The sequence below is a fragment of the Hippoglossus stenolepis genome, chromosome 6 (genome assembly GCF_022539355.2).
Source record: "Hippoglossus stenolepis isolate QCI-W04-F060 chromosome 6, HSTE1.2, whole genome shotgun sequence".
Taxonomy (NCBI): domain Eukaryota; kingdom Metazoa; phylum Chordata; class Actinopteri; order Pleuronectiformes; family Pleuronectidae; genus Hippoglossus; species Hippoglossus stenolepis.
The window spans coordinates 1,854,389-1,879,203 of record NC_061488.1 but is presented as its reverse complement, the minus strand read 5'-3'; the positions used below and the strand labels follow the sequence as shown (position 1 = coordinate 1,879,203).

General features: G+C 43.3%; 2 protein-coding genes across 9 annotated transcripts; both read right to left on the bottom strand.

Annotated features, from left to right (window-relative positions):
* Positions 1 to 1,216: 1,216 nt before the first annotated feature.
* pim2 (Pim-2 proto-oncogene, serine/threonine kinase) lies at positions 1,217 to 6,026 on the bottom strand. 2 transcript variants are annotated; one of them, XM_035160309.2, is made up of 7 exons: positions 5,804 to 6,026; positions 5,125 to 5,225; positions 4,665 to 4,715; positions 3,995 to 4,203; positions 3,707 to 3,876; positions 3,435 to 3,611; positions 1,217 to 3,318 (listed from the first exon to the last, which is right to left on the bottom strand). In XM_035160309.2, the coding sequence occupies exons 1-7, from the start codon at positions 5,856 to 5,858 to the stop codon at positions 3,173 to 3,175; spliced, it is 909 nt and encodes a 302-aa protein (XP_035016200.1). In that variant the 5' UTR covers positions 5,859 to 6,026; the 3' UTR covers positions 1,217 to 3,172. The 2 variants fall into 2 exon arrangements, with proteins under 2 accessions (XP_035016200.1, XP_035016201.1); XM_035160310.2 differs by lacking the exon at positions 5,804 to 6,026 and having other exon boundaries at positions 3,995 to 4,277; positions 5,125 to 5,215.
* Positions 6,027 to 8,725: 2,699 nt separating this feature from the next.
* otud5a (OTU deubiquitinase 5a) lies at positions 8,726 to 22,820 on the bottom strand. Of its 7 annotated transcripts, XR_004697022.2 has the most exons (10): positions 21,953 to 22,820; positions 19,540 to 19,633; positions 14,896 to 14,960; positions 14,628 to 14,784; positions 14,396 to 14,544; positions 13,887 to 14,072; positions 13,028 to 13,415; positions 10,034 to 10,754; positions 9,882 to 9,956; positions 8,726 to 8,937 (listed from the first exon to the last, which is right to left on the bottom strand). XR_004697022.2 is itself a non-coding variant. In XM_035158982.2 (9 exons), exons 1-9 carry the CDS (start codon positions 22,538 to 22,540, stop codon positions 10,621 to 10,623), a joined length of 1,659 nt encoding a protein of 552 aa, XP_035014873.1. In that variant the 5' UTR covers positions 22,541 to 22,818; the 3' UTR covers positions 8,726 to 10,620. The 7 variants fall into 7 exon arrangements, 4 of the variants coding, with proteins under 4 accessions (XP_035014873.1, XP_035014874.1, XP_035014875.1 ...); XR_004697021.2 differs by having other exon boundaries at positions 9,882 to 10,754; XR_004697020.2 differs by having other exon boundaries at positions 8,726 to 9,956.
* Positions 22,821 to 24,815: the final 1,995 nt, after the last annotated feature.

Here is a 24,815-nt window from a genome sequence, read left to right as displayed (position 1 = left end):
GATAATTATGTTTATTATTGCTTAGTAACGTTGATGAGTTTACAAACTGCAGTTATATATAAAATGTAGAAATTTAGAAGTTCATTCTGTTGTGTTTTGTTGTCATGTAGTGATTTGACATTGTGTTTTTCACTGTACAAATGTGTTTATGTTTCTATTTTACCTAAGTATGTTTCTCTACTAATAATGTTTTCTATCTATAGTGAAAGTTGTATTTTATGTACTTATTCTCCTTTTCTATTTTATTGCCTGTTTATTGTATTTTTTTACTTTCCCATGTTAGGGTTCTGACCTTCTGCTGCTGTAACGAGAGTTTCCCCAATAAAGTGGATCTTATCTTATCTTTATGTCTGTTAAACTGCTTTCAGACCTGCACTGAACTCCAGATAATCATTTAGAGTCAGTTGCTCTGGACATTTTCTGAATGTTGTACATCAGTTACTTGAGGTGCAGGTTTGAACAGATTTGGTGCCTGAATAACCAGTCGGAGTGAGACCTCTTCCTCCTCCTCCTCCTCCTCTCTGATCCTGCAAACAGACCCAACAATCACATCCTTGTTCTCCCTCATGTTGACCAGGGACGAATCCTATTGGCTGCTGAGTGACACCTCACCTGTCAGACGTGGCTGGTGTCGAGCGCCGCCTGTTGGTGGAGGAGAGAACTACAGGCTGAGGCTTTTTAACATGAAGCTGCAGGTGAACTTTGCCTCAAGTCTGAATGTTCTGATGAAACCAGTTCACCTGGAAAATCCAGCTTCTTCTTTATCATCACTTTAAATTAAAACAATACTTTAATAATCATGGATTTATTGATTAAAGAAAAATAAAAGATGTGTTGATAATGAAAATATCTGTTGAATAAGAGAACGATTCTTCTGACAAACGTGACTTCAGAGAGTTTAAGAAATCAGAGATTCTGTCATGAGACACTTCAAACCCACTGAGATCCAAGATCTGCTGAGTTGGTTCCTCGTGTTTATCTACGTCATGTTCTACGTTTGTGCATCAGAAAATACACTGAATGCTCCAAAATTAAATATATCTGAAACTATTTAATATTAAAAGAATATTAAACCAATTACTAAGCTACTTTGAGTATTTTTTTTATCTGACTGAACTTTTTCCCCATGCAGTTATAAAACCTCGCCAGTAGGGGCACTGCAGCACATTTGCTTGTGAAAAGACTTTACTGTTGAATCAAGAACCAGGACACGATGTGATGAAAACAGAAACTTTTATTCAAACATCGGATCTTTTTTCTCTTCATCCAGATTCTTATTTAATGTAAATAAACAAAAACAAGTGACAGACGAGCCACTTTGACCTTTGACCCCTGAACAATACACAAGTACTTACATGACGAACCTGAGACCTGATCCTCGTCAGAACGGAGGACGCAGGTGGAAACTCAGACTAAAAAACATTTCTTCTTCGATGTTTCGTGTCTGAATCACCTGCAGAAACGTTTCTGTCCGTGAGGACACTTTTCTGTAAACGTCTGAGTCGTCTGAGCAACGGGAGGAAAATGGAGAAAATCCAGAGTCAAACATCCACAGACCAGCTGCAGTCCCCCCTTTGACACAAAGGTTTTACTGAGAAAACATCAGTTTTCTTATTTTCATAAATTATTAATAAAGTGATGAGGTTTACTATAATATAGGCTAGGCTATAAATATTGCATAGTTATTTAGTCTTTTTAGTCAGCAAAATAGCTAGGTCCATGAAGCTAGCATTTAGCAAAGAGTGGAAAGGCTCCGTTTCAGATGGAGCAGACAATACCTGAAACATTCCCGTTGATGTTGTTGAAGATGCCAAACAGACACATCCACACCATGAAGAGGACATATCTGATGATGTCATAAGCGATCCAGACTATACCCCATCCTTTGATGAGTCCTTTGAAGGTGTGATCAAAGACCATCCAGAAACTGAAGGAGATCAAAGTCAAAACACAGAAATACCTTGTTGCAGGGCACACACACAAATGGAGTGTGACAGCATGCATAGTACTATTGAACGCAAAATAGTTATGGATAACTTCACCCCGAGAGACTACGTCATCATGCGTGGGAAGCACTGCCACACAGGGTACAGGTGCCAAACGAGCCGATAGCATGGATAACAATGTTTCCATGTGCTCTGCCAATCAAGGAGAGAAGGTTCCAGGACCTCCAGTCAATGAAACACGTCATGCCCATCGAGTGTCATCACTTCTTTGACAATTTGCCACATTAATAGGCATCAGTCAAGAACCCAGCAAAGAAGAGCTGGAAGGAGAACTGAGGAGATGCACATGCCTCCTCAGCATTATGTTTAGTTAGTTTGTTAGTTATGCTTTATTGTTGACAGAGTTGAAGGTTTAAAATTGCTTAAGTCACCAAGGCATGTTCAAAAATTTGCCTAAGTCATTTATTCCTCTTATGTTACATAATTGACAGACATTATTAGTATGTCAATATTCATCTATTGTCATAACCTTTTTGAGTGAAATTATTAATAAATATCATATATTCAATATTTAAGAGGGTGACGATATAGTTTTGCATTTTTGCTGAACTGATCAAAATAGTGAAAAATATTGAAGAATATTTAAATCCGTATATGTCTTTTGTATTTAAACCAAGGAGGTGAATATTCTCATTTGATTTCAAATTTTGATGATTTGTACAAAACCGGGTTTCTGTTCGTCACGCGTTCATCACGTGTTCCTCCATTTTCCTCATGTTTACAACAGACGACGTGAAACTATCAGTAAAGTGACTGAAAAACAAAATAAATATTATGATCAATAAATAACCAAAGTGGAGGTCAGTCTCGACCAATCAGACATGACCTCTGAGCCTGCTGCGTTCAGATAAATAACCAGACTTAAATAAATACTTCTCTTCTTCCTGCAGCTGCTTCACTTTCTCCGTACATTCTCTCTTTTTACGGGTTCGTTTGCGCCGGCGTCGCTGTTTGACAACTCTGCCGCTGAGTTCAAGGACACGTGAACATCAGGGATTTCAGACGTTGATTTTGAGGCAGAAATAAACAGTTTGATCCTCCAGCAGTTAAAAACACGACCTGCTCCTTTAAAGTCCATTGTGAGGTTTTAGTTTCTGTCGCCGCCCTGCTGGCTGAGCTGTGCCAGCCTGTGGCGTAAAGAGTTCAGTGACGTTCAGGGACGCGTGTCAGAGGGACTGACTGGGCAGAGAGATGTGGTCGTCCTGCAGGTCCCCTCCCCCCTCCTCCATCCAGGGGTGGTTCAGGATCTCCTCCAGCGTCGGACGCTCCTCTGGACGGTACGAGAGGCACCAGCGAATCAGAGACTGGCATTCTGGAAGAATGGTGACATGGGGTCGTTGTTAAAGGTGATGCAATGTAAGAAAAAGGTTCACATTCAACCCAATCAGATTTCATCAGGTCAGAGTGATGGGCGGAGCCTGTGCTCACCTTTGGAGACCCGTCTGGTGAAAATGGGCGTGGCCGCCACAATCTCCTGGTCACGCTCGAATGGGATATCACCACAAACCATGTCAAAGAGCAAAACGCCAAGAGACCAGACGGTGAGAGAGACGCCGTGGTAGGACTGAGACTGGATCCACTCAGGAGGACTGTACACCCGAGTACCTGAGAAGAAAGATGGAGAGGGGCGTGTCATTACATCTCTGGTCATGTGACCTCCGTGTGATCTCTCTACAGGTGGAAAAGCTCCGCCTCCTTACCTTCGAACTCGCTGTACAGCGTCTCTTTGAGCGGAGCGCCTGAGCCGAAGTCGATGATCTTGACGTCAAGTGTCCTCGTGTCGACCACAATGTTTTCGTCTTTAATGTCTCTGTGCACGATTCCGTGAGCGTGTACGAACTGCAGCGCCTCCACGACCTGACGGAAAAACCTGAGGGAGACAAGCTGAACTTTAACAACTCAATATGCAAAGTGCCTTGAGATAATGCATCTTGTGATTTGGTGCTATACAAATAACAGACTGAACAGAGTCATGGGCTGAGCAGCACCTGAGCGCGAGGTGTTCAGGCAGCGCTCCCCTCTCAGTGATGAAGTCGAACAGGTCCTGACACATCGGTGGTCGCTCCAGCACCAACAGGAAGCCCTGCCCCTCCACCTCGAACCAGTCCAGCATGGAGATGACTCCTTTGTGACCTTCGACCTCCGAAAGCCGCTCCAGCAGGGCTACCTCCATGGGAACGGGGCTACCGTCGCCGGGCTGAGGGGGCAGAGGATTTATAATCATCATCACCAACGTCGTGTCTGTTCTTCAGTTTATTCTCTGATTTCCTGCTGTAAATGTGATTTATTTAATTAAACTTTAAAACTTCAAAGTTTTCTGTTATGACTTCTCCTGTGGGGGATTTTTTTTATGTCACTAAATGTCAGTTTGGTTCCTCTGGATATTTTTTTCTGAGTCATCGTCTGCAGGTGTTTGTCCAGGTGCTTTTATTGTGAAGGAGGAGGTGGTGGGGGGGTCCCCAGGTTATGTTTGTTACAGAGGGAAAATCCCAGAGTCACAAACAGGCCCATGACATCACAGGGTAAACACCTGCAGCTGTAATTCCCCTGAGAGTCCAGCAGAGGGCGGAGCTTCTACTGTATCAATATTTGTCCTGAACATCACAGTTTGAATATAATGAACAAATTAAATACATAATCAATATGATAATAACTCACCAGTCTGGCCCATTGCTGAACTCTGTCACTGGAAACCTGTTTAATGGCAACCTGCGCAGACAACGAAGGAAAATGGTGTTTTACTATATATAACGAAGCATAAAAACAACCTTTAACTATGACTTTAAATCTACTTAAATATAATATACTGAAATAAAGTCGCGGCTGTAGACTTTTAAACAGTGTGCTTCAGTGTTATGTTTTAGATAAATGTACATATCTTTATTTAATCTTCTTATTCTCTCTTTTATTTTCCTTCTCTCTGGACGTTAATTTCATGTAAATTGTGACTAAAGATTTTGTTTACTGCAGATACAAGAATAAACTAAGAAAGAATAAACAAAACAAAAAATTTAAATAAAACATAAAATATGTAGAAATGAGCAGTGTGTGTGTGTGTGTGTGTGTGTGTGTGTGTGTGTGTGTGTGTGTGTGTGTGTGTGTGTGTGTGTGTTCTGACCTGCAGTCCATCACAGAGCCGGTGGCCTGAGAACACAGAACCGAATCCTCCTCTGCCGAGCAGAGAACCACAGTGATACTGGCTGCAGAACGGTTCCTTCACTGAGGATGAGAGAGAACAACACGATGAGAAAACACGTCCACACTCTCTCTCTCACGCGCGCACGCACGCACACACACACACACACACACACACACACCACAGTCTTTATATCCACCTGCTCCTGTGGTTGTAAATAAAATACCTGAGCTGCACCTAAACCTCAACAATGAGGAAAGTGGACGAGCTGATGAAGTCACTGAGACGTGATTAAAGTTCAGGGAACACACTTCATATTTACTCTGATTCAAAAGTTTCTCTCTTTATATTAAAATTATTTTTTAGACAAAACAAAACATGAAAGTGTATTTAATATTTTTTCTAATTATTTATATTCAATTAATTAAATGAGTAAATTCATCTTCACTGAGAACAGGTGTTGGTTAATGTTGATCTAAGTTGTTGTGTTTAAGATGCAGTTGTGTAGTTGTTCTCACTGTGTCTCCCTCTCTCTCCCTCAGTTGTTGTGTTTGTGTTGTTGTGTAGTTGTGTAGTTGTGCTCACTGTGTCTCCCTCTCTCTCCCTCTTCTTCCTCAGTTGCTGTGTTGTTGTGTTTGTGTTGTTGTGTAGTTGTGCTCACCCTGTTTCCCTCTCTCCTCCTCCTCTTTAAACTCCGTCGCTCTTTTCTCCAACATGTCGGGGGCGTCTTTCTGTCTCTAGAGGCGGAAGCACTTCATCCTGCGGCGGCTTCACCTCTTCACCTCTTCACTGTGTCCCTCCGCCGCTCAGATGTTAGAACCGTTGAAACGTGTTGAAACGTCCGGCGGGAAATCGAACCTGTGAACTTATCACGACTCTGATCAACGGCGCCGTCTGTTCCGCCTTTATATACGTGCTCCTAGGACCACGCCCACTCAACTATCTGTTGTCCAATCAGCATCGAGACGTGTGCTCAGTGTTTTGAACCGTCCAGCCAATCAGATTCAAGCTTCAGTTTCTGCAGCTTTATGAATATTAAACACCCGCGAGAGGAATTCAGAGAATTCAGAGCTAGGCGCGCGAGCTGCTGCCGGGAAACACACACACACACACACACGCACACACACACACACACACACACACACACATACACAGACAGACACACTCACACACACACACACACACACACACACAAACAAACACACGTACACACACACAGTCAATTAAGTATAGCGCCAGATCTTAATATATATTATCTCAATGCTCTTTACATCGACTTTAAATTATAGAAAAACACAAGCACTCACTCACACACACAGTCATGCACTCACTCACACACACAGTCATGCACTCACTCACTCACACAGCGTAAACATAGGTAATGTTACCTAACCTGAATTAATCTAACCTCTCGTTAACTTGAGCTAACTCAAGTTAACCTAACCCAAACTACCCTAACCAACCCCATAGGTTGGAGATACTTAGTATAAGTTTGTGGAGACGACCAGATGTGGACATGCAGCCGTAGGTTCTTAGGACGTTAACAACCAATGAGAGCTCACAGGATACGTAGAGTTAAAAACAAGTGAATCTCTGAGGACCTGTCAAAATGTCCTCACAAAGGTAGAAGTACAAGAACATGCACACTAGTTCCTCTGCTTGTTCCCGTCCAGGTCTCAGACTGAAACTGAGGACGCCCCCCCCACCACCACCACCCCCACACCACCACCACCCCCCCTCACCACCACCACCACCATCACCCCTGGTGTTTGATACTCGACGTCCATTATTTCCTCATACGTTCTTGAAAGTGTTATGGATATAAACTTGTGATTTAAAGTAAAAACAGAAAACTGATAATTCTGTTGGTTAAGTTCACTATTGACTCCGGATGAATTTCCAGTAAAGGATTGTGTGAATATTACTGTGAATATTTATTCATCACTGGGAACTTTTCTCTGTCTCGTTGTTTGTGACACTGACGACTTTGATCAAAGTTTTGTTTCGCAACAGTTTTTCTGCAGGAAACAAAGAAGAAGCAAATTTTTTGAAATAAACTGGAATAAAGAGTCTCCATGTTACAGTATTGTATTGAGGGATGCTGTTAACGTTTTTTTTTTTATCATTTAAAAACAGGATGGGGAATAATATTATAACTCAGGCTTGGCAATAAAATCATAATTATCATATCATTTTCTTCAGTAGTAATAAAACAAAAATTCAATATATACATATACAAAGTTCAGATTTGTAAAATGTAATATTGTTTAGTGTAATTTTTCTGGGAATTGAAAAATAAAATTGTTCTCAAAAGTTGCGGGAAAAAATCTGTCGTTACAAGATTTTAAGAAATAATGATTTGACATTTATCGTGATAATTAACAACATCCATGAATTAAAGTTATATGGTGATAAAATGTCCAGCCTTATTAAAACATCCTGAAATTTCCACTATCAGCAAATATGTTTAAAAAAGGAATTTGTCAATGACTCCTAAGATGTCGTTATCAAAACCTTTTGTTAAAGAAATGTAAATGAGGCTTTATATTTTATTTTAGCATAAACTTTATTATAAATACAAGAAAAAAATACAACCAAACACATACAACTTGAATTAAGTTAAGTTGAATTGAATTAAATGTAAAATCTAAACATAAATGTACATCTTTTTCTGCATTGTATATTCTGTAAAATAAAAGTTTTCATATCAAAAAACATGAACAAACATCTGTGAAACCGATAATATCGACCAAACAATAAAGCAGTGGGGCTATAATTGATATAATAATTAACAAATGATTAATAATAAAAATATTGTATAGTTCAGTACAACAACAGCACAAACTAGGAGCTCAGTAACAATCACACAGATGATTCAATTCGTCTGAGCTGTTTCTGCAGATGTACCTAATAAAGTGGAAACTATGTCTAAATCCTATATCCTGTTTCGCAGTAACATGTGAATTCCCCTGTGACATGTGTGTTTGGGAAATGAACATCATCCAGCAGCACAGGATGTAAAGATCGACCCTGTTTAATGAAGGATTACGTTTTATTGTGAGTTTTATGGTCACATGTAAATATTTGTCCTTCTGCTTTGTAAAACAATTTCCTCATGTTGGACAATTTAACTGAAACTGAACAGCTCTCAATATAATGTACACAGCTTTCCTTTAAATGACCTGTAGTGAAATTAAAAACATTATACTTTGTCAGTGTATCTGCTGTTTTTTATCTATTTAATCTGCCACTTTTTATTCTCAGAACTGTAACCAGGACGTCCTGGAGCAGGACACTGATGACATCATCACAACACTTCCTATCTCGGTCTGCTCTGCAAAGAAGGAAAAGTGAGGAGAAGACAGAACAGGAAGAGGACGATGAAGAAGAGTGAGAAGACGGAGGCATAAGTGAGGCAGGAGAGGAGGGAAGATTTAGTGAATGAAGAAGGGGTGAAACAAAGGAGAGGAGGAAGAGATGAAGAAGAAGTGAAGAAGAAGATTAAAGATGAGTGACAGACAGAAGTTAAATGGCAGAAGAGACGAGACGTTTGTATGCAGAATAAAACTCCCAAACATTTTCATTCAGAAACATTTTCCTCTTTTTATTCCAAGAAAAAAAAAGGTATTTCATCCCAAATGAGAAAATAAAATAAAACAACTTATATTATTAATAATAACAACAATAATAATCATTAAGGGGATAAGTATGACAATTCTCTATTTTTTTTCTCTCCTTTTTTATTTGTCGCCTTTTCTCTATGATGATATTGGTCGTGGTCAATTAAACATGCAGCTAAATAAGTCCGATGATGATGATGATGATGGAGAGAGGAAGACATAATGGAGGAGAGAGAGGGGGAGGAGGTGTTACAGACCGTTGTGTTTCTCAGACAGCGATGGAAAGTAAATGTGTGTTGGTCGAACAAGATGGCTGCCGGCTGTGAACATGGTGGGGAAATGACTTTGCTATTAGCGGTTGCTAACTGAAATACAGCTTGTTAGGGGTGGGGGGGGGGGGTTGCAAACCTCAGCAGGAGCTATCTTTAAATTATAATAAGACACAAGGTGATAGCCTGCTCGCTAATTAGCACTTTTCGCTCAAAATGGCTGCGAGAACGAGAGGACTGAGAAAGAGTGGGAAATGCTAAAAGTAGTTAACGAACTAGTTAACGAATGATAACACTAAAACTGTGGCTGTAAGCTTCCCACCAATTCCCACCCTTCCCATAGCGCCCACTGGTGGCCACTTTGTGTAAGTCCTCAGAATTAACAGCACAACCAGTTTAGAAGGCGCTAAACGTAGTAAAACTTCAGGCGACAGCTAGCTTGCTCAAGAGCATGCTACTGTAGCCTACAGTACACCGATACAGAGTCTGTAGTTGTCTTTGTCAGTTATGATTAGCAAGATTAGCATTTCTCACAAAATGGGTGGGAGCTGTGAGATGCATGAAAATGATATCGATATGCCGCTAAGCTAACTGTAACGTAGCATTTAGGCAGTGATACCAGAAATAGCGTTGCAATATAAAGAGCAAGCTTCTTTAGCCTTGGACAACATTAAGCTTTTTTGAAAGATGATTAGCATTCCTCATACATAATGTCGGCCAACAGGAACTATGAGAAGAATGAGCAGGAAAAGATGAAGTTATTGACAGCTAACAGCGACACAGCTAATTAGCGATCTGACAGAAATCTAGCGATAAACACAGTAAGACTTCAGGTGATAGATCTCAGTACCTGTGGAGTGGTCAGATTTTTCAGTCATGATTTGCAGGATTCACATTCCTCACACAAAATGGCTGCTAGTTGGCGCTAAAAGAGGAGTGAGAATCAAGTTTTAATTGTTGCCATCAGCCACTAGGCTAACAGCGATGTCGTAAGGAACTTACACGACATGCTAGCTTAGCAGAGAGGACACTGCTACAGCTGTAGAGTGGTTCGATTTCAGCTCTGATTTCGGATTAGCATTCCTCATTTGAGACCAACGGCCCAGAGCTAATATCCTGCTACAGACAGAATAATCAGTACAATTCGGAAAAACTAAACAAAGTATAAAAGTTTAACGTGAAGTTGAAAGCTGCCAAATATGATGTTTAAATATCAGAACTTATCTGAAGTCAGCAGTAAGACCGAGCTCCCTCTGGAAAACAAAGAGTGGGGGTGGAGTGGGTTGTTTGGAAATGTTGGATCACTATTGGCTGGAAGCAGGGTGTTATGGGACAAAGGGGAGGAGGAAACAAGGGAAGGAGGGAGTAGGAGACGACAGAATGGAGAAAGAGATGAGCAGATGAGTTGAAAGAAAAAAACAAGTGTGCATTTATTTGTTTGATGTTTTATTTTTTCCCTGGTCGATCTCCTTCAGTGGGTCAGAGCCGGGAGGGCAGAGGGGGCTGGGATAGTGGAGGCGAGGGGGGGGGGCAAAGGTCATGGTTGTGTTGGTGTGTGCGTCTGTGTGTTGTTGTGTGTCAGTTGTTTATCAGCTGCTGTCAGGTGACGGCTCCCTCTCTCGATGCATGGCGGCGCTCTGGTGTTTCATGCTGTCCAGGTACTCCTGCTGAGAGACGGCCAGCACCGACGCCAGAATCTCATCATCCTCCCAGTCCGTCAAACCTGCAGCACAGAAACACACGCAGAGTTACAGACCGCACACACAACACAACACACATCAACTGTAACTGACCCCACATTGATTGGTTCACGACTTTGACCCAATTCAGCAGGAGCATCTACTCAAGATGGACGACGCGTCTCCACTTCCTCCCACTATCCAGATATGAAGCCAAAATATCTCGGATATCAACGCTGCAATCTTGCGCATAAGACGTCATTTGGAGTGATCGTGGAACCGCGGTATCAAGGTCAGTCTCAGCTGTCAATGATGACGTCCAAGCCCATTTTTTATGTTATCAAATAACTAATTAAAGGAGATCTATTATGCTTGTTTTGGAGGTTCATAATTTTAATTTTGGGCTCTAGTTGAAAAGGTTTACAGGCTCCAAATTTCAGAAAACACTTTAAGCCCAATTCATGTTTCTGCGTAAAAGCTACGCACGCAGCCTACGCACAGGGCCGAGCATTCATAGTTGTGCCTCGGTGTGTGTGAGTCGCGCTGCAATTACACCGCCAAATCAGTTTGGATGCATTAGCAAAACAAAAACGAGAATGGCTGTGGGGTTTGAGTCGGGCTTGGATAGTTTTATCCGCATTCGGACAGAAAATTGCGGCTCGAGGGACACATAACATGCGAGTCTCCATCTTTACAGACTAAAACACAACCCCAGAGGCTTCTTTCAGCCTCTGAGGCTGGAAGAGTCGTGTGGACGCCAGGTGTGGCCGTAGCAAAAGTGAGTTTTAAAACTGAAACTTATGTCAGTGTGGATGGAGCCTGAAATCATTGCCAATAGAAAATCGGACACTTCAGACACTGTAGACATGAAGGAAAGGGAGAGATTATGTTCCAAGAGAAGTGAGTTCACTGAGCAGAGACGGGACGAAGCAGCAACATCTTGGTGAAAGTTCAAATCTGTTCTGTTCTGTGATTAAAACTCTGCAGAGTTCACATCTGAGCTGTAAACATCTGATAACACTCAACTGACAACACTGAGACTGAGCGGATGACCCCAGCTTACGTTTCACCTCAGATAACCCTGCACATGCACACACACCACACCCTGCTCTGTTCGGCTGCTTCCTGTTGACTCGGGCGGAGGTTTGACAGTAAACAACAGAAATGACTGACAGGAGTTTCTCTCTTTAAGATAATTATCTGTTCATTTCCCCTCAGAGCTCTGCCCTCGCTCTCAAACAGCCTCCGCTCACGTGCAGAGTTACTCTGCTTTAAACTATCGTAACCAACACAACCAACAACCAATAGAACGCCAGTTATGATGCTGACCAAAGGACTCATTGCTGCCTCATTACAGGCGAATGAAATAAATGAGGTCAGTCATCTGAAACAGACTCACTGTCGTCAGTCGCTGAGGGTAGATGCAAGAGACATGATCCAATTCACCTGAAAATACATCACATGACGATTCACATACATTGGTCCAATGGTGTAAACAGGAAGTAGATTGTCTACTCTGCAGTTGGTTGCTTAGTTAAAGAAAATACGAACGACGAGCAGCAAGGTTAAAAAAACAAGAGCAGGGGTTGATTTTCTTTGAGCAAAGACAAGGTGGAAACTTCAAATGACAGTAAGTGTTAGCAACGCTTTTTCAGGTCATGTGACTGATAAGAACCAATCAGGAAGAGTGCGTGGGCATCTGCACTAATCATTTAGTCTCAGTTTCTGTTTGTCTGGACAAAAACAAAACCCCAGAGTTTTCAAACGAGGCCAAGAGCGTTTACAAAAGTCTCTGATTTAGAGGCTGGAAAACAACTGTAGTGTGCACGGAGCCTGAATGTGAGGAGGACTCGAACTGGGCCAGAGTAAAGGTGCACGTGAGCAGGGAGTGTTTGGAACAGAGGCAGCTTTACCAAGACCTGAACGTGAAATGAAGAAATAATTCTCTCAAAATGAAAACAGGACGCTCATGAATAAAGACAGGAACTCCATGACACGACCTGCAGACCCGAGCAGAACACGCCGTCACAAGTCAATTATTTTTTAAAGCCCATTGTCACAGATATTCCTAAGGAGGTTTTAAAACCGTCTGTCCTCCGACCATCGAGTCATACGAGGACAAACCTCACCAAAAAAACCTAATCCTCAGGAGGAGCAGAAGAGGAGGGATCCATCCCCCAGGACAGACGACAGGAAGAAGATTCTTTCCTGCAACATGGTGGATTTACAGGGTGTACAGTTCCGGTCCTTCACAGGCGGTTTGAATGTGAGGGGCCGAACAGAGGCAGAAATACAAGTTGCGTGTGTTGTGTCTTACCAAACGCTGTAGGCGACATCTCCTGCATTATGGCTCTGTACTCCAGATGATGACGACTCTGATTACTGGGACCTGCAGAGTAAAGAGTTATTAGTACAGATAAGTACCTAGGACAGTAGAACCTGGATGTTTCCGATTGGTCGTGTACATGACCCACATGATGTGCACGTGTGTGTGTGTTACCTGGAGCGCAGGGTGACGGGGGTTTGCTCAGGATGAGTGCGGCTCCAGCGGGAGAGGGCGGCTTGTTGTTGGTCGACGAGCTGGACGTGAGGTCGGAGTGGGAGGGGTCAGAGTCCCGTTGCCGCGGCGACCGGGCGCTCCAGTCGTCCAGTCCGCTGGAAGCTGCTGCCGTGGCCGAGCTGCAGGTGGCGCTGGCCTTACGAGGCTGAAGAAGAAAAGACGTTCACATCAGTTGATATATTTGTTCCCGTTCTTTGACGAAGCAAATCCCAGACATCAAATATCCACTTCCTCGTCCAGAATGCGTTTCAGTGAACACAAGCCCACATTTTTACCTTTTATTCTAAGACAAAAAAAACGTCATTAAAAACCTCACTGCTTATAAGCTTTTGCGTGTCGGTTCCTCACACAGGTCTAAATGAGACGACAGAGGTCATAGGGGGACGTTACACATCATCACGTCAAACATGAAAACCCCTCGCTCGTCGCCTTCACAGCCTCGGTGTGTTTATGGTGTCACTGAAAGTTTTATGGAAGAGGTCAGCGACCAATCAGATTGCAATTAGAAGACACGAGCGAAACATGTCACTTGTAACTAAGGGAGCCTTTCGCATATTTTACACATTCATTTCCACACGCGCACACACACACACACACACAGACACACACACACTACCTGTCGGGCTTGTTTTTCCTGGTCCTGCAGCCACTGCAGGTACGACTCCCGGGCCACCTGCTCCTCGATGGCCTCGTTTGTAGCCTCCCAGTCCGTCGCTCTCTTCTTGTCCTCCAACATCTGCTGCTCAATCCATGACTCCTCCGACGTTTTGATGGCCGATTTCATCAGAGACTGGTCTGCGTACTGAGGGGGCTGAATTTCAGTTAAAACATATATACTTAAACATATAATAGTTAAAAACACACAGACACAAACAACAAGGGTTAAATATCAACTGTTTAGAGCAGAGGTTATCCCCCCACAACTCCTAGACACTGCTTTAAGTTTTGGAACTACAGCTCCCATAATGCAGCTGAACTGACTCTGATCAGCGCCTGTTTGCAGTGAACTTAATGATGCACAGAAAACTTTCACTGGATCACTGTGATACTGAAGCAAGCTTAAAAACATCAAGATTCTCTATGAGGTTCTGAAACCCCTGGTTGAAGGTTGTAAACGTTCATTACCCCTGGTTTGAAGGCGGGCAGTCCCAGTCCGACCCCAATTGTGGCCTTGTTGGGATTCACCACAGAGTTGTAGTGAATATTGCGGTGGTAGCTCACTCTGATGGGCTCGTCGTTGTTCTGGTGGATGCCGTGGAACGTGTTGATTGGCTCTGTGGCAGAGAGGAGGAGGGTCAGCTGGGATTGGCAGAGGGGGCGACAGACATGCAGGTTGCTATTGGACAGTCGGACTCACCTGTGCTGTACTGATACACCTCCACCGGTCTGTTATACATCTCGGCCATGGCCTGCATCTCAATGTGGTTGCCGTGGCAGTTGTTTTTCCTCTTCCTGTTAATGTATGTGGTGAAATCCTCTGTCACGTAGCTCGAGAAATAGTCTGCGTTCTTCATCTAAAAAGGAGAAAATAAACTTTTAACACAAACAGTGAACGGCGAACAAACTGTTTCAGACTGTAAATGAGCACAGGAGCTGGAGAGTCATCAGAGGTCAGCGGGACTCACCAGGTAATCCATACAGTGTTTCCTGACCACTTCATGCATGTCCTGATCTCCATACACCTGATCGGCTGAGAGAGACAGAGTTCAGGTTAGATGTTTGATGGACCAATCAGGGCCCAGACTGATCACCTCTGGTTTAAAACTACACATCATGTTGAATTGTGATTGGTCAGTTACGCTAATGTCACTATAGCGTGAAGCCTAATGTTTTCTGTACACTGTAATTTAAGATAAACGACATAACTGCTCCCAAAAAATTAAGCTATATAATCTGGATTGCCCCCTGGTGGATGGCTGCAGTATAGATCATAAACCCTTCCTTCTCCATGTTAGCAGATGGAGCATGGACCAAACTAAAACAATCAAAGAGCTGAGAGGTGCACATTGTTTTCTTCGAACAGAGCAGGCTAACGATTCCCCTCTGTTACAAGTGTTTATGCTAAGCTAAGCTAACCAGCTTTTACGTTTACATTACAACTAATGCAGTTCAACAAACTTAGCAACCTGTAAAACTGTTCTTTTAACTGACAGCTACAGTTCACACACACACACACACACACACACACACACACACACAGACACACACACACACACACACACACACACACACACACACACACACACACACACACACACACACACACACACACACACAGGTATGCAAATGATCATCACTTGGGTTCCATTTCCAGCAAGTCACATGGTCTGTCACCACAGATTTCTCAGAACACCCCCCCAACAACTTCCTTTTTCTCATCAGCCTCTCTGTGTGTGTGAAAAGTCAGTTGCGATGTTGTTGATGGAGATGAGGCTGATGGACCCCACACACACACACACACACACACACACACACACACACACACACACACACACACACACACACACACACACACACACACACACACACACACACACACACACACACACACACACACACACACAGAGAGAGAGATGTGTTGGGAGATTCCTGAGTGTTTCAGAATCACACACCTGCTGCTGTACCGTGTGTGTGTGCTTGTACAGAAATCTTTGTGACCCACCTTTAAGGACTGTTGGGGGGTTAGGACTTGCTTTTTTAAGGTTAGAATTAGGGTTAAGTTTGGCATTTAGTTGTGATGGTTAAGGTTAAGGTAAGGGGCTATGGAATGCATTGTCAATGAGTGTCCTCACTAAGACAGAAGTACAAACGTGTGTGTGTGTGTGTGTGAGAGACCTTTTCTGATGATTACACACAACCATATGAAACCTGGCTGCTGAGAAACTCAGCAAAGATAGACATCTACAGAACTCATAAACCACACACACAGGAAACCCCAGTGAGCGCTCTGATTGGTCAGCACGGACGTTATTCTAAGAAAGGTGGGGGAGGGGCCTAAAACGGGGGAACTGTCTCCATCTGCTTGTTTACTGTTTATGTCGATTATGTCATTATACAGTCATTAGGTGCGTACGACTTGATGCGGCACTGTGGAGCGCTGACTTAACGCGATGCATGCTGGTTCGAATCATCCAGCGCTGCAAAAGGTCACCAGGGATTTTGTAAACATCTGCAACGAAAAAAGCAAACGCTGCGAGATCGGCCATTGTTCTCGTCTCACTGACGCTACGAGAAGTAAAAAATGTCCGACATGACGCCAGTGTTTTTTTTACTCCACCCCTTCAGCCGCAGTCAGACCAAATCCCTGTTCCTCGTTTGCAGTGTAGACAATCTACTTCCTGTTTACACCACATGACCAGCGCACATGAATAGTCATGTGACGTGTTTTTGGTCATTTGAGTTTTGGAAGTTCTGAGAGAGTAAAAATAAGTTCAGTGATTCAACAGATGAATCGAGGTCTGACTCATCACATGACTCGAGTCAGTGATGATTAATGGTCACAGACTGTCACCTGATTGGCTAATGATCTCTGCGGTGATAACGAGTTAAATTGACTCAGAGTTGACAGGTCGGTGACCTCTTCTCTGTTTAAATTTCTGCTTTAAAGGAATTTGGATGCTCTGACAGGACAGGACGTCTGGACCTTTGACCTTTAGTGATGATTGAAAGGGTTACCGTGACAACACAGTTGGAGGCGGATCAAACAGGTCCATGAACTTTTGGACGTGAAGACGGTGAAACAAGTTCAACTGGTTGCAAATCACTTTCTCTCTCAGGTGGAAGACAAATGAAGAGATGGGAACATGTCCAAACACAAACAAACATCTATAACACACATTCAAGTGCAGCTATTTTGTCCTTCAACATGACAACACTGCATTTAGAGCACAAATTAAAAGGAAAATAAAATAAGAGCGAGTGAGAGACACCGGTGAGTGACGGTGTGAGAGAAAAGTAGAGTAACAACAAATAAAAAGGACAAAATGTTTACGGAGCTGAACGTGTGCTGGGCGGAGCCGGTTCCCCCGTCACAAAACAACAGCAACACAATCAATACTCAATTTATATTTAGCTTAGAATTGTACTGAAGTGATTATTTTGAAATTGAAGCCGTTTTTTGGCATGTCCCGTTATTTTGAAGTTCTGTGTTAGTTACACATATAGACTGGAATACAGAGCGGGTGGATCTTTCAGACACACACTGACACAGACACACACACAGAGCTGTAAAGATTGTTGTGGAAACATCTCACTCATACCAAAACTCATTAAATGACGATCGACAGGTCGACCAGGTTTCACAAGAGGAATGTGACCCGACGACCACACACACACACACACACACACACACACACACACACACACACACACACACACACACACACACACACACACACACACACACACACACACACACACACACACACACACACACACACACACACACACACACACACGAAACAGAAAGTGGACAGCTACAGGTTTGAGACATCAAACCCTAAACAACATTGTCCAACTGTGTGTGTGATGATTCCTGTGAAATACAACATGTAGCAGAGAAACGAGTCTGAAAGCAGAAGCGAAAAGAAAGATCCACTGAGGGAAAATGAAAACTGAGCTGTTGGAATTTTTTTCGCCTGTCCACCTGTCTCTCTCTCTCTCTCTGTCTCTCTGTCTCTCTCTCTGTCTCTCTCTCTCTCCAGTAGTATAAGCTGGATCAGTGGTCATGCAGCACTGAGTCTATCCTCACAAACATGTATGTTCTGTGTGTTGACGGGCGCTGCAGTGAAGTGTGATCTGAACAAACCTCCACAGAGTGAAAACGTTAAAGCTGTTAAACTATCCAACAAAATCCTCAGGCTTCACTTCTTCATCACACAAACTACAAATGTGAGATTTAAACCCTGAGACACTTTCTTTCCTACAGGATTTAAATCACCAGAAGACAAGATGATTTGAGCCTCAGTCACATGACTAAAATAATCACTTCCTCTGAGCAAATAGACCATGATGCATTGCTCTAACACCGAATGAAAGAAAAATGTGAGACAGGAGAAAGGCAACTGTAACCTGTCGTACAAATGTCAGACGACAAAACATTTAGACTGAAACTCAGGAACTGTTGGTTAAATAACAGGATCGCAGGTACAACACACACACACACAGATGCCAGTGTGATGACATAAACGCAGCAACATAATAGCTGAAACACAACCTGGACTCTAATGAATGGACCTGTGTGTGTGTGTGTGTGTGTGTGTGTGTGTCACAGAAACCCTCTTCTTTTACAGTGACCCACATTTACCTTCCCACAAAACACACAAAACACACACACACTCTCTGCTGTCAGTGCTCCTCTGATGATGTAGGTCGTGTGTGTTTATCATCAGTGAAAGTGGACAGAGTGTTTATGTGTAACAGCTGTTAATGAAGAGTCTGAGTGAATTCACAGAAACAACAGGTTCATAATGTGAAAAACGTTTCAAGCTAAAGGACCAACAGACATTTCCACACCTGATGAAACTCATGTTTTGTCCTCACACAACTGATCAGAGTCTATTTCATTTGTTTTTATTTCTAAAAGGTGATTATCAGCTACTTTGACCTCCGCAGTGGAGGTTATGTTTTGGTTTTGTTGTTTGTTTGTTATTTTCCTGGATTACACAAAAACTATTGAACCGATTTACATGAAATGTTCAAAAAATAGGTGGATGCAGCGTTTTCCCACAGAATTCATTCAATTTGTGGCTGTAGCGGGGGTGCAGGCGCACAAGCAACAATGTCACAACAGTTTCTGAGTGACAGTTACAGACTAAAGAGTGAAAGACAGGTTTGTGTACGAGAGAGAACAGCATTGAAGCCACTTGCAGGTACGAGCACAACTGCAGCTGATGAGTTCTGACCGTCTGCGTGGACACTAAAAACAGACGATAGAAAGAGCGAGCAAGCGGAAAATCGCTCTGCTCACAGCTGTTATTAATCTTAATAATAATAATCTTACCACAGAGGAAACTAATGTCAGTCACTTGCATAACTTTTTCTTTTCAATACATTTTTCAGGTTTATGTGAAAGTATTAGACTTTATCAATGTGGTCTCATATGTTTGTGTGTATAAGAGTTTACATCCAAGTTACATCAAGAGGAAACAAAACCGCTCAGTCCAACAGCTGAAAAAAGTAGCCAAGCACTGACACCTTCTGGTGACCAGACGAACTACAGACACACCTGACCCTGGAACCAGGTGTGTGTGTGTGTGTGTGTCACTCACCCACGGCTCTGAACAGACACGCTCCGTCCTCCTTCATCTTCTTGATGACAAAGCCTTTCTTCTCCCTCAGACCTTTTTCAAACCAGTGCTCCTGCTGAACACACACACACACGGGTCAGCTGTATGCCGGACCTAGACAGCTAAAGACTTCATCACCCAGAATTCCTTTTCTCAAGTCTTATATATTTTCATCACTGATTCGTCTGTAGATTATTTTCTAAATTCACCAACAAATCATTCTTTATTTAACAGGGAAAAAGTTTGAGATGAAACATTTACGATCATGTGTGACAAAGAAAGAAACTGCTCACATTAGTAAAAAGCTGGAGGCAGAACATTTGTATTGGATTTGTTTGAAAAATGAATCAGGACTCGTTCACACCTTGTTTGGTTCAGAACTTCAGACTTTTGAGTTTAGTCTGAACCTAAATATCAGGTGTGAAAGGTTCCTTGGATCAAACTGGGTCCGGATCAAACTGAACCATGGTTCTGTTCTGTTCGCAGAGTGAAAACACTTTATTGGATAGTTCAGACTTTTGGACCAATCACAGGAAGTAGAGACAGCATTAAAGGACGTCCATGTGGTGCATTTGAACTAGTGTGGAGTACTGGAGTACTGTAGTACTGTGGAGTACTTTAGTACTGGAGTACTGCGCCTGAAGGTGCTGATGCTGGTAGTAATACCATAATGATGTTACCATGGGAGCCAAATGAAGCGCTTCATTCATTTTCTCCATTCAAACAGAAAGACTACCACCCCCCCAACTGACCACACTCCCACATTAGATGCCGTCTGCAAACCAATCAGAGTCAAGTATAGGTAGACTCCGCCCACGTAGGTGATGACGACAGGACGTACGTATGTCAGACAAAATTCTTTAGTCCGTGAATTACAATGTGAAACCAGAATTAACAGATCAGATGAAACTGTGGGAAAAAAAACACATGAAGCTTCATTCAGATTTTCAGACGAGAAAACACAAAAACTGGATCAGAACCAGGTGTGAACGTAAAAACACGTGTTTCACACCTCTGGATCGTCCCCACGGTGGGACGTGTTTCGTGGACATGTCAGCCTGAGGGGTGCGTTCACTGTCAGCTCTGTTTACAAATCATCCGTTTCATTATCAACAGTGAAGTGAAAAGGGTTTTAATTGTTCCTCAAAGTGACGTTTTTAAATGTCTTGTTTCATAATGTTCAGTTTTCTGTGAGACTCTAACAAACAATTGATCTTAGTATCAATCACTGTGACAATCATTTGATCGATCGATCATTTATCGTTTAAATGCTTGTTTGTATTCTTACCCAGATTCCAAAACCTAAAACCAACACGATTGGTCAATCATCAAAATAGGTTGTTGAGGTTGTCTTCCATGTGGAGCTAAAACAATAAGTGGGTTTTGATTTGAAATAACTACCTCACCAAAGAGTTTGTTTTGTTTGTTTCCATTAGTTAGCAGCATTACCACAAATCTCTGTGTCAGGGTAGAATCCATCAAATTGTGATGCACCTCGGGTTCAGGGGGAGGATCCAGGGATCTTTTATCTTTAACATTGTGTTTGCAACGTTTTTGTTGATTTCTCAGAGAATAATTAATTTTCAATGATGAATCAGACATATACAGTGAACTGATATTTATGTGTAATTTGGTGCATCTTGATTGAATTAATCTGGATCCGCACTAAAAGTTAATGAGCTGTTCCCAGAGGTAATAATACAAAAATGTGATCTGTCTGTCTCTGGTCCACAGGTCAAAGGTTATGTCATCATTTTTTTCAAATAATAGATGGAGCGATAGAAAGCTTCATTATCATTGAACAGGATACAATGAGATTAACAGTGCACCTCAAGTTTAGTGCAATAATCAGAGAAACTGATAGAATCTGTCTGTGTTGTTGCTATGGTTACCTGCAGGTTAACGAACCGTGAAACCGCTGAACAGTGTTTGAGATTGAGGCACTGGACCGAAAACTGGATCTTACATGAACATGACTTCTGTTGTCATCACATGGAATTGAAAACTAATTATTAATGCATACAAACACCAGTGTGAACACCTGAGAGTCCTCATGGTCAAAGGTCAAAGGTCAGCCGTGTTTACATCCAGCGTGTCTGGGGTCAGCAGCATCAGTACTGTTGCTATGGTTACCTGCAGTTTAATGTGAGGTGTTGTCCGAAGCTGTGTTGACTTTATATTTAACATCTGAACACACAAAACACATTTCACAGCTTAAACCCACTGAGAGAGAGTGTGAGTGTGAGTGTGTGTGTGTGTGTGTGTGTGTGTGTGTGTGTGTGTGTGTGTGTGTCACCTGATCCCAGTGTGAAGCTCTGGATCACACCTGTGTAGCCACGTTAGCATTAGCATCTCTAGCTTCCTGTTGTTATCTTAGCAGACATTAGCTTCCTACCTGCTCCACGGTAGCCGGGTCCATAGACTGCAGCCGGGCGGCGTTCTCGTACTCGTCTTCGCTGTTGTTCCCGGCTCCTTCCTCCGTGTCCTGGCTGGACCCCACTCCTCCCGGTCCAGCTACACCGGGCTGGCCCCCGCCGGCCAGAGCCGCCACCACCCCGCCGGAGCAGGTGCCTGCCTGCCGCCGTCTCTTGCTCAGTCCGGGCCCGGAGCAGCAGCTGCCGATGCCTCCGCCGCATCCGGCGACGCCGCCCGATACGACGAGCTCCCCACGGGACCCGGCCACCATCCCACCGCTGCTGTCCCGGCCGTCTCCCGGCCCCACGGGGGACACGGAGCCGACGGGCGGCGGAGAGGCCTGCTGCGGACGGGAGCTAGCTTCGATGCTCCGCCTGTCGTCCCTGGCGGAGGGCGGAGCGGGCTGGTAGGACCACGGCGGAGGCGAAGCCCTCGGCCGAGCTCCGGTCCGCCCCGCGTGCGGATGCGGGTGCTGGTGCTGGTCGGAGCCGCTGCGACGGTCACTGTCATCGGCGTGGTCCGATACCCCGACCCCGGAGCTGGGCTTCTTCTTGGGGAGAATCGTCATGGTGGTGAATGTGTGAGGGAGGCAGGGAGGGGGTCAGAGGGTGACGAGTCCTCCCTTTCTGGATCAAATGTCGGGGTGTGTTCGCCCTCCGGCCCGGTCCAGACGCGCTATTCACCGAGATAAGACTCTTAACGAACCCAATCTGGACCCAGAGGCGGCGGCGCGGCTCCTTTTCGACGGTTTTTGAACAAAAACAAAACGCGTCTCCTTCTTCCCGTCTCCGGTCGACCAGTCAACAACATCAACAGTCTGACGCAGCCTCACGTCACTTCCTGGTGGAGACGGGAGCGATGACGTCAGCACGTCGACGTCTCATTAGATTTGGGGAATTATCTGTGGAGTAATCAATGCATTGATCATATATTATTATTATTATTATTAATTCTTCTTCCTCCCTCAGTTCCTGTCGCACTCGCACAAAGCGCGTGGCTCTGTGGCTGAACTGCTCTCAAAGCCACAAATGGAGGTTGTCATTCATGATGTTTACATCAAAACGTAGGAAAACTGGTTAGCTTCGCAGAAATGTCTTTATGAAACCGTTCGGACCTAAACTTTTGGCTGTATGAGGTCTAATGTTTTCTCTATAATGTTAATTTTGAGAGAAGATTTCTGGAAGGAGCCTTGAAGTCCTACTTTTGTAACTCGCTCCCACGATCACATTTCTTAACTCTCACCCGCAGCTCCTCCCGCAGTTTGTGTCGCACGTGCACAAGAAATACATCAAAACGTGCGGCTCGATCGGGAATGGTGTGATCTGTCTCTGCGAAGACTTTCGCCAAACGGTTCGCTGGTAAATTGCGAAAGACAGCGGGAAGAATTTGGAGTCCATAGGAGCCTTCATCAAAGGAACGAGGAATCAAAGGAATCTTTGATGTGTTGAACAGTTGCAAAGGTGAAAGATTTCACCTTTTTCAAGTGGGCCAGTAGACTCTCTCTCTCTCTCTCTCTCTCTCTCTCTCCCTCTCTCTCTCTCTCCCTCCCTCTCTCTCTCTCTGTCTGTCTCTCTCTCTCCCTCTCTCTCTCTCTCTCTCTCTCTCCTCTCTCTCCCTCTCTCTCTCTCTCTCTCTCTCTCCCTCTCCCTCCCTCTCTCTCTCCCTCCCTCTCTCTCACCCCCCTCTCTCTCACTCACCACCTTCTCTCTCTCTCTCTCTCACCCCTCTCTCACTCACCCCTTCTCTCTCTCTCTCTCTCTCTCTCACCCTTCTCTCTCTCTGCTCCTCTCCCTCTCTCTCTCTCTATTTACTTTTCACCAGATATTTCTTAATATTTTGTTCCGTGAATCAATATCTTTCTTTTTATTTTGATCATGTTTATTTTACTTTCATTTCTTTTTAATTCTCTCATTCATTCTTTAAACATTGTGAGACATATTATGTTATTTCTCAGGACATTGTTTTAATATCAAAATGTATTTTTAATACATTTATCTTATCCACTCTTATCAACTACAACTATTTTTATTTAAAATGTCCTGTATATTTTGTTTCTGTTTATTTTTGTCTAAAAGAAAATCATTGTCTACCTGTTACCTGTTAATAGTGTCTTTATTGATTCTGTTAGTTTGTTATTCCCTGGATTTTGTCTCTCAGGCTCCACACACATCTTTCTATTCAGACTGTAAATAAAGATGGACGACATGACAACTATTCCATAGAAAAGCCAAATCCTCTTGATTGCCATCTTGATTGGCTGGTTGCAGTATAAGTCATAAACCCTGCCACCTCCATGTTAACAGATGGGACGTGGACCAAACTAAAACAAGACAGTAAAGATTGAATACATGTTTTTCAAAGATGGTTTCTGTCATTCCAGGTAGTTCTTATCTGTTTTGTTTTAATTAGTTATTTGATGAGATAAAAAACGAACTGGTTAACAGCTGAGACTGACTCGTGATTGGTCGAGGGCTTGTATGGGACTTCAACTCCACTGTCTCACCCCACAATCAAATCGGCACAGGCTCTGACTCCAAATGATGTCACCACAAGATGGCAGCGTTTGTATCCAAGATATTTCGGCTTCATTTCTGGACAGTGGGAGGAAGTGGACACATGTCGTCCAACTTTATAAATACATTCATCATCAGTCATTGGTTGTCCTTATATACAGGGAATGATGTCGACAATTATACGTCTGCATGTTATCATATACAGTAATATTTGTCCTACATGAGCCAATAATCACAAACCAGGTTTGGAGTGACAAAGTGTTTATTTATATCATCTTCCCCTCCCCCCTAACACACACACACACACACACACACACACACACACACACA